Source organism: Rhinatrema bivittatum, chromosome 8 (assembly GCF_901001135.1).
Source record: "Rhinatrema bivittatum chromosome 8, aRhiBiv1.1, whole genome shotgun sequence".
Lineage (NCBI taxonomy): Eukaryota > Metazoa > Chordata > Amphibia > Gymnophiona > Rhinatrematidae > Rhinatrema > Rhinatrema bivittatum.
Window position 1 is genome coordinate 135,673,038 of NC_042622.1, and position 14,218 is coordinate 135,687,255.

General features: G+C 47.5%; 1 protein-coding gene across 3 annotated transcripts in view; it reads left to right on the forward strand.

Annotated features, from left to right (window-relative positions):
* ABCA2 (ATP binding cassette subfamily A member 2) overlaps positions 1-14,218 on the forward strand; it is a 382,666-nt gene that overhangs the window by 251,963 nt on the left and 116,485 nt on the right. For all 3 annotated transcript variants that reach the window (XM_029612786.1, XM_029612783.1, XM_029612787.1), the window contains 4 exons: positions 5,976-6,166; positions 7,645-7,795; positions 11,737-11,941; positions 13,954-14,118. In XM_029612786.1, the coding sequence (XP_029468646.1) occupies positions 5,976-6,166; positions 7,645-7,795; positions 11,737-11,941; positions 13,954-14,118 (712 nt within the window). The remainder of the gene's footprint in view (positions 1-5,975; positions 6,167-7,644; positions 7,796-11,736; positions 11,942-13,953; positions 14,119-14,218) is intronic.

Genomic DNA, 14,218 nt, shown 5'->3' on the forward strand with positions numbered 1-14,218 from the left:
TTTTTAAAGTTTGCAGGCTTAAACATAAACTTTGAAAAGTCTGAGGCACTGCCACCTGATAGAGGCCTTCACTTTCAATGGAGCAGCACTTTCCCTTTTTGCTGGGCACAGGATCGGCTAAAATATTTGGGAGTCATAGTCCCCAGAGTCTTGAGATTTATTCTTTGAATTTCACTCTCACTAAAGCACAGATGGAAGTGCAATTAAAACTGTGAAAAAAATCTACCCTTCTCTCTAATGCGCAGATGTGGTTTACTAAAAATGGTGCTCTTCCCTAAGTTTTTAGATAAATTACAGATGCTACCATGTTATATTCTGAGGAAAGACTTGACATGGCTAAATTCCATTTTTGCAACTTTTATGTATGGAGCAGTAAAAGAGTGAGAATTGGGTATGTTAAGATGCTAAGAGACAAACAATTGGGGGGATTGAGCTTACCCAGTTTTCATCTGTACAATGCTGCATGTCGAATGCGTTTCTTTCAGGAGTGGTATGCTTAGGATTATAAATACTGTACCTCTGGTTTAGTGCATGAATTATCTGGATCAGAATTCCCACTATATATGACATCTGTTTCTGAATCACCCAGATTCGCAAGGTTCCATAGAAACCATTCTGTGTCTATGGAAGAAAAGCTTGGTGAATCAGGCCCTTAGATTGATGATACTACACCAGAGTTGGTCTTATGGAACTCCAAGATAATAAACTTAGGGGTAGATTTTTAAAAACGGCGCATTCGCGTACTTTTGTTCGCGCTCCAGGCACAAACAAAAGTACGCTGGATTTTAGTAGATACGCGTGTAGCCGCGCGTATCTGCTAAAATCCAGGATCGGCGCGCGCAAGGCTGCCGATTTTGGGCAGCCGGCGCGCGCTGAGCCGCGCAGCCTGCCTCCGTTCCCTCCGAGGCCGCTCCGAAATCGGAGCGGCCTCGGAGGGAACTCTCTTTCGCCCTCCCCTCACCTTCCCCTCCCTTCCTCTACCTAACCCACCCCCCTGGCCCTATCTAAACCCCCCCTACCTTTGTCTGCGGATTTACGGCTCCCGGAGGGAGAAGTAAATCCGCGCGCGCCAGCGGGCCGCTGGCACGCCGAGACGCAACCCGGGGACGGTTCCGGAGGGCGCGGCCACGCCCCCGGACCGCCCCGGGCCGAAACCACGCCCCCGGGCCTGCCCCCGAAACGCCGCGTCCCACCCCCCAAAACACCGCGTCGATCGGCCCCGCCCCTGACACGCCCCCGACAAAAAACCCTGGGACTTACGTGAGTCCCGGGGCTCTGCGCGCGCCGGCAGGCCTATGGAAAATAGGCGCGCCGGCGCGCAAGGCCCTGCTCGCATAAATCCGGGCGGATTTACGCGAGCAGGGCTTTTAAAATCCGCCCCTCAATGCAATGTGAATGCTTAGATGTGTTCGCTGATCAATCGGAGACTGGTAGATTTAAAATGAGTTTTTCGACATAACTCCTCTCCCACAAAACTTCAAGCACTATTGGCATTGAGCTTTACATGTTCCTCTAAAGTCTAAATTGGGGCTCTGCTGATTCCACATTTAGGAGGTCATTTACTAAGCATGTTTCCCATAGACTAAGAATGGGAGAAAACCTTTAATAAATAGGTCCTTTAGATTGTGTTTATCCTGTAGAAGGAAGAAATTACATCTTCCGAAACATTGCAGTGTCGGGCATTTCAATTTTAATGTGGTGAACTAGTTACAAACAGCATCCCTTATGCTTTTTGAAAGCAACTTTACAGATAAGTGCTTTTGGAGTTATTCACAAGGGGGTAGATTTTCAGACGAGCGCGAACAGCCTACTTTTGTTGCGCTCCAGGCGCAAACAAAAGTACGCTGGATTTTAGTAGATACGCGCGTAGTCGCGCGTATCGGCTAAAATCCTGGATCGGCGCGCGCAAGGCTATCGATTTCGTATAGGCCTGCGCGCGCCGAGCCGCGCAGCCTACCCCCGTTCCCTCCTAGGCCGCTCCGAATCGGAGCGGCCTAGAAGGGAACTTCCTTTGCCCTCCCCTCACCTTCCCCTCCCTTCCCCTACCTAACCCACCCGCACGGCCCTGTCTAAACCCCCATCCTACCTTTGTCGGGGGATTTACGCCTCCCAGAGGGAGGCGTAAATCCCCGCGCGCCAGCGGGCCTCCTGCGCGCCGGGCCGCGACCTGGGGGCGGGTACGGAGGGCGCAGCCACGCCCCCGGGCCGTAGCCACGCTGCCGACACGCCCCCGCAACGCCGCGCCTCCGGCCCCGCCCCCGACACGCCTCCCGACACGCCCACTCCGAAAACCCCGGGACTTACGTGAGTCCCGGGTTCTGCGGCGCGGTGAGCCTATGTAAAATAGGCTCACCGGCGCATCCCTTATGCTTTTTGAAAGCAACTTTACAGATAAGTGCTTTTGGAGTTATTCACAAGGGGGTAGATTTTCAGACGAGCGCGAACAGCCTACTTTTGTTTGCGCTCCAGGCGCAAACAAAAGTACGCTGGATTTTAGTAGATACGCGCGTAGTCGCGCGTATCGGCTAAAATCCTGGATCGGCGCGCGCAAGGCTATCGATTTCGTATAGCCTGCGCGCGCCGAGCCGCGCAGCCTACCCCCGTTCCCTCCTAGGCCGCTCCGAAATCGGAGCGGCCTAGAAGGGAACTTTCCTTTGCCCTCCCCTCACCTTCCCCTCCCTTCCCCTACCTAACCCACCCGCCCGGCCCTGTCTAAACCCCCATCCTACCTTTGTCGGGGGATTTACGCCTCCCAGAGGGAGGCGTAAATCCCCGCGCGCCAGCGGGCCTCCTGCGCGCCGGGCCGCGACCTGGGGGCGGGTACGGAGGGCGCAGCCACGCCCCCGGGCCGTAGCCACGCTGCCGACACGCCCCCGCAACGCCGCGCGCTCCGGCCCCGCCCCCGACACGCCTCCCGACACGCCCACTCCGAAAACCCCGGGACTTACGTGAGTCCCGGGGTTCTGCGCGCGCCGGTGAGCCTATGTAAAATAGGCTCACCGGCGCGCAGGGCCCTGCTCGCGTAAATCCGCCCGGTTTTGGGTGGATTTACGCGAGCAGGGCTCTGAAAATCTGCCCCTAGGTGTTTTTTGATTTGTGCACGTTAAAATTTAGCATGACTGATGATTAAAGCTCATGCACTTTAAAAGGGCAGCAGTCTGAGCCCTAATGATATTTATCACATAGTGCAATCTGATGGTCATTCTCTTTAATTAAAATTAATCATGCCACACATCTTTAGTTTGATCAAGTGAGATTGTTTGCTTCTGTATATTTTGACCCAACTGCAAAACTGCTGTCTTCTTTGGTCGAGGGCAGGGAGAGGGGAGAGAAGGTGGTGTTGGATTCAGGCGACAGTCAGTGCTGGGCCCTGAATGCAGGCAATAGAGAAAAAGCACAGGACTACTTCTACAGCCATTTCCAAAAGCAAAGCATGTTCAAGCAGCATTATCTGAGTTTTCAAGAAGGCTGCTCACCTTGTAAAATTGTTGCTAGCAGAAATATTTGTTATGGGTTTGACAGTTGCTTGGTTTTGATTGTAAATATTACTACTCTTAACATAAGGCTTGGAGGTAACCAGCACAGAGTGGCAGTTACTACCGTAAGAAACTTGCTGGGCAGACTGTATGGACCCTTTGGGCTTTTTCTGCCGTGGTTACTATGTTACTGTAACCTAGGGGTTCTGTGTATTAAGGTACATGCAAGCCTACAGTAGGAAAAGGCATTGCTGAAGGAGTTGGGGAAATGAAAGGATTTGCATGCATACTTTCAATTTTCAAAACTACGTGTATAAATCTCCATGCACAAAGTTACAGCTGCTCAGCACCAGGTGGAACTTTATGTGCTTATGTTGGTGCTAGAAGAGGGGATACCTGCAAATTTTTAAAGAGGACATGCACATAAGTCCACTTTGAAAATTTAGGCTTAAATCTGAGGATAGAAAGTGCCAGCAGACTTTAGCCCTGTGTGGGCTGTTATAACATTGTCCTCATATATTATATAACATAGCAACACGTTTGCAGGACATAACAGTGTGGAAAGATTTACATTAGTCACTATCTGCTCTTTCCCTTCTCTCCCACTCACTCTATTCCTCTCTCTCCCTTCTTTCGCACTCTCTCACACTCCCATACCAGACTTACAGTCCTGCTGCCCATCTGGTGACCTCAAGGATGATCTCTCCTTTTTTCTGCTTCAGACTCTGTTTATCGGTCTGGAATGTGTACACTGACAAACCAGTCTGCACCTTAGTTCAGAGAGCACATTGATCTGCTTCGTTACTAGATTAAAAGGCTGTGAATCCTCCAACATTCAATGCTGGAAAATTAAAAAAAAAAAAAATTGAAACCCAGTGGTTATTACTAGACTGGAGCATGCTGAGGGGAGAATGTGCATCCCTCAGACACTGTCTTGATGGAAGCTCTGCTCCCTCGCCCCGCTCAGCTATCCACCGGGTGGATTTCCCTGGCGCTCTCTGCACTCACCACATCCATCTGATGGAAGGCAAGGCAGTGCATGTGCTGTGACCCGGTTTGTGCAAGTCCCCCCCCACCCCACCCCGCCTCAGCTGCCAGAATCCCATTTCCCGGACTCACATCTTGGGCCAGGCCGCGCCCTGACTGAAAGCACTACCCTCCAGTCATGGCGAAGTGCGCAGGGAGCGGGCCCCGAAAGAGAACCAGTGGAAACCCAAGGAACTTCCCCAATCTATGAGCCCAGTCACTCAGAGGGCAGGCCTGAAACCAGGAGATGACATCAAAATACATGTCTGTCATTGGTTTGCATGTTTTGATCTGGGGGAAGGGTGGAGCACGTACTGCAAAACAGGAGACGTTTTTCAAACTGGGGCAGCAGACCAGATCCTATGGTGAGCATGAGGGAGGTAAACAGGCCGGTTCTGGCCTGCGCACTGTAGTTTGCCCACCCCTGCCATAAAATACATGTGAAGACTTGAAAATGCAATTAATTTTCAAAATGATTTATGCGTGTAAGCTTTTGAAAATTGCTACTTTTACACACACAACTCCTTTGAAAAGTCACTCCATAGGGCTGAATTTTTGAAAAGTTTTACATGCATAAATGTTCATTTGAGAATCACTATCATACATGCTATTTTTAAGTACATAACTCCTTTGACAATTCATTATATACTGCACATACTTTGATGACTCCTTACTTGTTCCCGCCCCTTTTTTAATGCAGATAAAAGTACACATGCTGTGAACATGTAACCTCACTGGATGGGGGGAGAGCAATAAAATGCATTTTTCTAGGTAAACACACCTTTGCCCATGTAAAATATTGTGGTTATTGCCTCCATAGCCTTTGCAAATGTTTCTCTTGTGTTAAATACAAATAATTAAAAGGAGGTTTTTTTTTCGAAAGATAACACCCCCACCCCAAAGTATTCTTTATCATTAGAAAAGGAAAAAGAAAATACGTAAGCAAACATTAATAGTTACAAAAACAGGAGGAGGAGTAGCATTTCCAGGTCTGTTCACTTGTCAGGTGATGCATGCATAGGATTGAGTATTTATTTTCATCAGACCAATATACTGCACTGCTGTTAGGTACACGCAAGGAGCAGGTCCCTATGCATTAAACTGGAGAAATTCCTCAAAACCTCAAAGAAAACTTGATATTTAAAATAATAATAGAGGCACGGAGAAAAATGTGCCAAACTGGGAAAAGGAAGTCAGTTCCAGCCATGTTTTTACCTATTCTGGGAAATGGTTATTTTATACCTGGTACACAGAATGCTAATCTTCAACGGTGTTATAAACCTAGGAGTAGAATGATTAAAGACTTGCTAAGTGTGAGACGTGAGGTCATGTGCTTTTAACAGCTGCAGGAAGGGGCGTTCGTGCTGCAGCTCTGATGCACTAAGCATTTTTTACCATAGAAACAAAATGGGAAAAATCCGTTAGTACATCTGCTTGGGCTTACGTCGCTTGCCACATTCTCTTCTCTTTCAGGTGATGAAGATGATGGGCTTAAACAATGCAGTACACTGGGTTGCCTGGTTCATCACAGGGTTTGTTCAACTCTCCATCTCCGTCACTGCCCTCACCGCCATTCTGAAGTATGGCAAGGTCCTAATGCACAGCGATGTCTTCATCATATGGCTCTTCCTCTCCATTTACGCTGTGGCCACCATCATGTTCTGGTAATTTCCAGCTCCTAGTGTAATGGGCTGAATGCTTTCTATGGCTTTAGGATGACAAGTATGTATGAAGGAAGAAACTGACATCTACATCATAGGCAATGGAGACTGTGCTAGAAGTCCTAGGATTTGAAAGTATTCAGGGCAGGTTAGAGACCACTCTAGGAATCCCAAGGTTTGCACATAGTTCCTGCAGGTTGAAGACTGCGCTAGGAGTTCCAGGCTTTGAATACTCCCTGCAGATTAGAAGACTATTCTAAGAGCGGCAGATTTGTATTCTCTTGACTGAGGAAGCAAGGAGTTGCACACTCCGCTGCACACCCTGTCGAACCAGGTAAAATGTACACTACTCGTTATAGAGCCTTTCTGTTTCTCTTTACATATACTTGGGAGAATACAATAGCTCAGATTTTAGGATTTTGGGGAATAAATTACAAAACCATTTATGTGAGTGAGAAACTTTTTTTTTTAACTTTTTATTTAACCAAAAAATATATAGTACATATACAGTGACACAACCCCCATGAAGTAATATAAAATCCAATGGATACATACTGATCAGTCTTGTTTGACACACCCTAATTAACTGAAAACTGGCTTTCCTCAATGAAAATCTCCATGCATTTTTCCACAAGGTGAAGAGGCATTCCCGTGGCAAATTTAGGTTTGAGTAAGCAAAAGTGTATGCATGTAGATGGCATTTTCAAATATTTGTACCTACTTTTCCTGCAAAATCCTACTAGCGCAAAAACTCAAATGCAAGTTCCCCTGTGTACTCTGTACCCATGGCAAAATTCAAAGCAAAAGTGCATATATTTGCTTTGAAACTTAAGACAAAGCACGTGGGTAAAATGTATGCATGGTCTTTGTACCAAGCAGACAGTTTGCAAATTGCCTCCTTTGGGGTATAATTTTAGGACTGCCCATGTTGGTGGAAAGTCTGCTGGTAATTTTTAACTGAAGACTCTTTGCACCAGTTTTCAAAATAAAAGCACATGTGAACTTGCCCTTTGAAAGTAAATTATCCCTGCACACATTTACATCTGCTAATTTGTGGGGGCAGTTTTCCAGAGAAAAACTTGTGCCTGTTTTTGAAAATACAGAATCATGCACATAGGTTCAAATCCCTCCTCGGCTTTGCCTCTGGGAACACGTCACTATAGGTAAACTTAATGTGCATAGAGGCCCTGCGTCCATACTTCTATCTGCATATAGGATAGGGAGTGTTCTAAAATAGAGACAGCACTGTTTTTACCCATGGAAACGGGCTTTGAAAATGGCACTCCCCATGGATACTGTGTTGGCTTCCTGAACTTTCAAAGGCAGAACATTCTCAATTTCCACCCCAACATCTCCAATCTGTCCGGCACAATATGCTTCTTTCTTTACATTCTTGGACATTTTGATGTGAAATAATCTCCTGTTCCTTTGATCCATGTCTTGTTGTTCCCATCCTATCCCTCTGCCCTTTCCCCCTGCAGTTTCTTGGTGTCTGTGCTCTATTCCAAAGCGAAGCTGGCCTCAGCTTGCGGGGGCATCATATATTTCCTCAGTTACGTTCCCTACATGTACGTCGCTATCCGGGAAGAGGTGGCACATGATAAAATCACAGCCTTTGAGAAGTGTATTGCAGTGAGTACTGTTGCTTTTCATTTACTATTTTGCTGCATTATTCATTGTTGTTTCATTAATTGGACTTATTTCTTGCTTTTTCAATGGATGTTCAAGGCAGGTTACAGCAAAAACAAAATAAGTATATTTCAGTCAGTAACATACGGTAATTAAAATCAAAGCTAATAAAATAAGACAACCTAAGATCTATTTTCAAAATCCATTTACATGAGTAAAAGGGTTTTTTGAAAATTGCCCACCCCCATTGTAGGTAAAAATATGTTTGTTTCACAACACATGTACTTTTATGTGCTTTGTATTGAGACCTTCCCAGGGGCAGGATTAGGGTGGGGAATGTAACAACAGTGCCTAGTTTTGCATTTTCAAATCTATGCACTTTGGGGTAGATTTTCAAAGGGTTGCGCGCGTAAGATACGCGCGCAACCCCCGAAAACCTACCCCTGCCTCCCCCTGCGCTCGCCAAGCCCCGGGACATGCGTAAGTCCTGGGGCTTGAAAAAATGGGCGTTCCGGGGGCGGGACCGAGGCCTCCGGAACAGCCACCGGGCTGGGGGATGGAGAGCCAGTGCGTGCAAGTTACGCCTGCTGGAGGCAGGTCAGGGGAGGGGTTTAGTTAGGGCTGGGGGGGGCGGGTTAGATAGGGGAAGGGAGGGGAAGGTGCGGGGGAACGGAGGCAGGCTGCTCGGCTCGGCGCTCGCAGGTTGCACAATTGTGCACCCCCCCCCCTTCATGCGCCGACCCTGGATTTTATAACATGCGCGTGGTGGCGCGCGCATGTTATAAAATCGGGCGTAGATTTGTTCGCGCCGGGTTGCGCGAACAAATCTACACCCGCGCGCATGTTATAAAATCTGGCCCTTTGTTTAAAAGGGATAGAGTACCCTTGAAAAAAAAAGGCAGATTAAAATCTGTGGGACTGCTTGTTCCCTGGGGCACTTTTCAAAGGTAAAGCATACATAGACGTTCCCTTTCAGAACTGGCAAAAAGTCCACAGGGAACAATACCTGTGGAGTATGCAGACATTTGAAAAATACCCACTAAAATAGTTTAAAATTATAACTAGTGAAATCATAAAACAAAAAAAAAAATACTAGATTAATAAACACAAATATAAGTACAAGCTGTCATTTGTGGGACTTTCCTATCAACAGAAACCACCTTCTCCATCTCTGCCTTGTCCCAGTGAATTTATTGTCGTCACTTTAGCTAGAAGAGTACAATAAGAGCAGGGATCTGATAGTTTCTAAAGCATGGTCAGTGTATACAGCACTGCACAAGACCAATCCTACAGATACAAGTCCTCCATCCCAAAGAGCTCGGGTTTAAGCAGAGAGAGGATACGTGGCATGTTTAGTATTGCACAAGGAGGGATGGAGATAGGGTTAGAGCCCAGAGCACAAGGCTGTAAGACAAGATTCAGGTTCTACTGCAGAGAAGGCCATCTCTAAACCGTGAGAGCTGCAAATGGCTTTGCTTTTTTACGATAATCAAATAATGCAAATTAGCTTGGCTCTTATACCTAATATATGGAAAAAAAATCTCTTGTATCTTCATCACGACATTCCTTAAAAGCCCTGAAATACTGGAGCTGTCCAATCCTTCCACTAGTCAATACCTAGTGCTGTCTCTTGATAAACTAATAGGGATAATCTGGAAAAAGATCAATCAGGATGCCAGTGCCTGGATTTTAAGTATACATCTGCAGACTGGCCCTAGGTCACCTTTGGGATAATTTGGGGCCAGTCTCGTGGTTTGGTTTTTTGTTGTTTTTTTTTTAATCTTCCAGCCAGTGATGGATGTCCATTTTTTTTTACACACACACACCCCACCACAAATTGTCAGTACAATGTTGCCAGATCTTGGATCCAATCCCTTAACTGCTGCCACATGGACTTCAGACCCCCAAACTTGTCTCCTCTCCATGCCCTGCCCCCGTGCCCATCAGGGCTCCAGTGGTAGTGCTGTCAGCAGAAGACTGTGAGAACGGTCCCTCCAGGCTACCATGCAGGAGGCGCAGGACCTGTACGCTGCCTTCTGGTAATACCACTGCTGCTGGAGCCCTGATGTTTGAGTGGAGGAGACCCAGAGGTCTATAGTAGGGGGTGAGAGAGTGGAAATGGCCCTGAGATTGGCAATCCACAGGATGGGCAAGAAGAAACATTGCCACCTCCACCCCACCTCCAAATATTTGCTGCCCCAGGCACTGGTCTACTAGAAATAGGAGGAATAAACTAATGGTTAAAGGAGCGGGCTGAGAGACAGAGTCTAAATCCTGCTTCTCCCACTGAGTCTCCTTGTGACCTTGTGCAAGTCATGCGCGTATCTTATAAAATCCGGGGTCGGTGCGCGCAAGGGCGAAGAAAAGTTCCCTCCGAGGCCTGCCTGTTCCCTCCGAGGCCGCTCCGATTTCGGAGCGGCCTCGGAGGGAACTTTTCTTCACCCTCCCCCCACCTTCCCCCCCCCTCCCCTACCTAACCCCCCCCCCCCCCCCCCGGCCCTATCTAAACCCCCCCTACCTTTGTCGGCAAAGTTACGCCTGCTGAAAGCAGGCGTAACTTTGTGCGCGTCACTGGCAGCCCCGCTCCGTCCTCCGGTCCCGGGGGCTGGTCTGGAGGCCTTGACCACACCCCCGGGCCAGCACCACGCCCCCGGGCCCGCCCCCGAAACGCCGCAGCACGCCCCCAAAACGCCGCGTCATTTCGGGAACGCCCCCGGACACGCCCCCTCCCTCCCCTTTTCGAAAGCCCCGGGACTTACACGCGTCCCGGGGCTTTACGCACGCCGGCGGCCTATGCAAAATAGGCGCGCGCGGGCCTTTTAAAATCCGCCCCTTTGTGAATGAGTCCCATAGATTGTAAGCCCTCTGGGGACAGGGAAATACATTCAGGTATGATAGGTAACTCACCTTGAACTCGGACTTTGGAAAGGGCAGAAATTAAATCTAAAATCCTAATTAAAAAATTCCAGGCTTTCTTTTATCAGAAAGTATCAAGAGGACAGTAGTTTTGAGAACTTAATAGTACAAGTAATATTGCAAGTTCCAGAAAGTTGTGGGAAGGAAATTAAAAAAAAAAAAAAACTGACCTAGAAAAGCAATCTGTGGACAGCTTCAGGTAACAAAATAATCTTTTTTTTTTTTTTTTTTTGAGAAGTCTAACGGGACAGTTTAACAATCCCACAATAACATAAGCCCCTTAAAGAGCAGCAGAGGATGGATCTTGTGATGATAGAGCTGGGATCAGGATGGCTCACAGTCAAAGTGCATTGAGTTGGTATTCACAGAAATACTTTATCGTCTGTTTGTCTGTTGCCCTTAAACTAGTAACAATAGCTGTAGGGTGCAGAAAGGGTGCAGATGGGAGAGATAGGTAGACTGTCGGAGAGTTAAGAGAAGGCTTTGTGAAATAGGTGAGTTTTTCGTTTAGCCTTGAAGACCTGATGTAGCAAAGCATTCGATGTCCAGAAGCTTATTCTGGAGGTAAACTGTTAGAAGACTTAGCCTGAAAATGGGAGGAGGCATGGTGAGCATGCAGAGCAACAAGGAACTTGTGGCTGGATGAGCCGAGAGTCAGAGGGACTGTAGCAGAATTGAGAGTAAATCCAGGAGGGGCTAGATCAAGGATGCACTGAAAAGCAAGGACAAGAAGTTTGACATGACAGTTTGTTTAATGGAGAGGCAGTGCAGGGCAGTAAGGAAAGAGAAGTGAGAGAGTAGCAAAGGGAAGATGTGCCACAGAGTTTTGCAAAATCTGGAGCGGACACAGGGAAGAATCCGGAAGACCTGTAAGCGGACTATTACATTGGGTCTTGGTGAGGAAAACAGAGGGTGTGCGTGACAGGTGCTGAAGACGAGAGAAGAATGAATTTTCCATAGTATTTTGCACACCATAGGGGAGTCCCCGGGCCCATGTTGTTTTGACTCCGCTGTTTCTCTGCCTCCAGTCGCTCATGTCCACCACAGCCTTTGGGCTGGGATCCAAGTACTTTGCACTGTACGAGGTGGCCGGGGTGGGGATTCAGTGGCGCACCTTCAGCCAGTCCCCGGTGGAGGGAGATGACTTCAATCTCATGCTGTCCATGATGATGCTGATTATCGACGCTATTGTCTACGGTATCCTGACCTGGTATATCGAGGCGGTGCACCCAGGTAACTCACAGATCTTTTGCATCTTGAAGCATCATGACGGGGCCAATATCCAAAAAAAAAAACCCGTCTAGCATGGCTAACATATCCCACTAAAGTTAATTGGTTAGGTTTAACGTTATCTGGCTAAAGTTAGCCCGATACGTTATCCTTGATGAATATGCCTGAATAAAGGTACCCGGCCACCTTTGGCGGGATAACATGAAACCTAAACGGATAACTTTTAAAGTTAGGCTATATTCAAGGATATCTAGCCATGTTAAGCACTGACACACACAGAAAAGAAAGTAAACCTGGCGGCCATGCATGCCGCCCCCCCCCCCCTCCGATCACAGTGCAAAATCGGTCTAGTGGGCTCGTGCCCCACCACCAAGCTCCCAGTATAGTTTAAAAAAAATAAATAAAAAGTCTTGGAATAAAGGCCCAATGAGATGGGCCTGCCTTCCGAAGTCGGCGATTCAAAAACAGAATCCTTGGTAGGGGCCCCGCAGGTGCAAATCACCGCAGGTAATTCTTCTTTAAGCAGCTTTCGAAGGGAAAATATTGTGCGCACTTCTTTGACAATTGGTGCACAGGGGCCAGAAAGCAATATGGGGTTGGATTGGGGGAGGAATCTTGTGTTTGAATTGCTGTGGGGGAGGGGCTGGTACACCTCCTTGCTCATTTATTGCCAATACTTTTAATAAAAGGTTACTAGGAGCTTGGAGTGGGGCATGGGCCCATCAGCCTGATTTGGGAATGCATTTGCAGGGTGGGGAGGATGAACCGTGGCCACCAAGCTGCCTTTTTCATTTTTGTGTTTGTTGCTGTTTACTTGGCTATATTCTTTTGAATATACCCAGCTAAGCCAAAAGTTATCTGGCCACATATGACCAGATCTAAAGTTATCCAGCTAACCTAGCTGGATATAGCTGAAAATCAACTAGTTAGCCGGTTTACATAGCTCCGCCCCGGAAGGTCCCTACATTATCCAGCTAAAATTTAGCAGATAAATCCCTAAAATCTTCAGTAATTGAGAGGTTATCTGGCTAAATGCATTTGATTTGGACCCTAACAGACAGAGGGCACGGGGATACAGGTTGTTTACTTCAGGCCGATATAGTAAAATGCGAGGGAGAGCCGGCGCTCCGAGGCGAGCACCCGCTCTCCCGACGCGCGCCCAGGCCACTCTCCTGGGTGCGCGATTTAGTATTCAAATGAGGGCCCGCGGTAATAAAGAGGCACTAGGGAGACTAGCGCATCCCTAGCGCCTCCTTATTGGCAGAAGTGGCGGCTGTCAGTGGATTTGACAGCCAACACTTAATTTTACCGGCGTCGGTTGTCGAACCCGCTGATGCCGGCAAAATTGAGCATCCGTCTTCCAACCCACGAGCTGCGGGCTGATTTTTTTATTTTTGGGGCCTCTGACTTAATATCGCTATGATATTAAGTCGGAGGGTGTACAGAAAATCAGTTTTTTTCTGCTTTTCTGTACACTTTCCCGGTGCTGGCCAAAATTAATTTGGCAGGAATTAATTTCTGAGAGTAAAATGTGCGGCTTGGCTGCACATTTTACTTTCTGGATCGCGCAGGACTAACTAATAGGCTCATCAACATGCATTGGCATTTGCGGGCGCTATTAGTTTGGGGGGGGTTGGCCGCTATTACCCCTTATACAGTAAGGGGTAATAGCGCATGGAAAACGCGTGGCCAAATGGGGGCTAACGGTGCGCTTGGTCGAGCGCCCCATACTGCATCGGCCCGACACATTCTTGTTTCAAACATTCTGAAATTGAGCTGAGACAAAATGAATCTGACTTCTTGTCACCTCTGTTCCATGAGTCTGTACATTTTCCTTTAAAATGTTAGCAGTTCAGCTTTACAATGTAATGCAGCACAGTTTTTAGAAAAAAACATATAAGAATTTAAACAAACACTGCCTAAATATCATCTGTCCTGGGTTGGTTGTGGTCATTTTATGCATCTGAGAAATTCCGTTGGTTCTCTTCTGATTGCCACATTTTTTTTTTTTTCAGGGATGTATGGTCTTCCTCGGCCTTGGTACTTTCCATTCCAGAAATCCTACTGGTTGGGAAGTGGGCGAACTGAAACATGGGAGTGGTCCTGGCCTTGGTCTAGGGCCACTCGCCTTAGCATCATGGAAGAAGATCAAGCGTGCGCCATGGAGAACAGGAGAATGGGTAAGAGGGGCACTGCAGGGAGCGGCAAGAGAAGTAGAGGCCCTTGGAGAAGCAAAGGATGAAGGAAATATAAAAGGGAAATTTTACTTCTTTTATATCA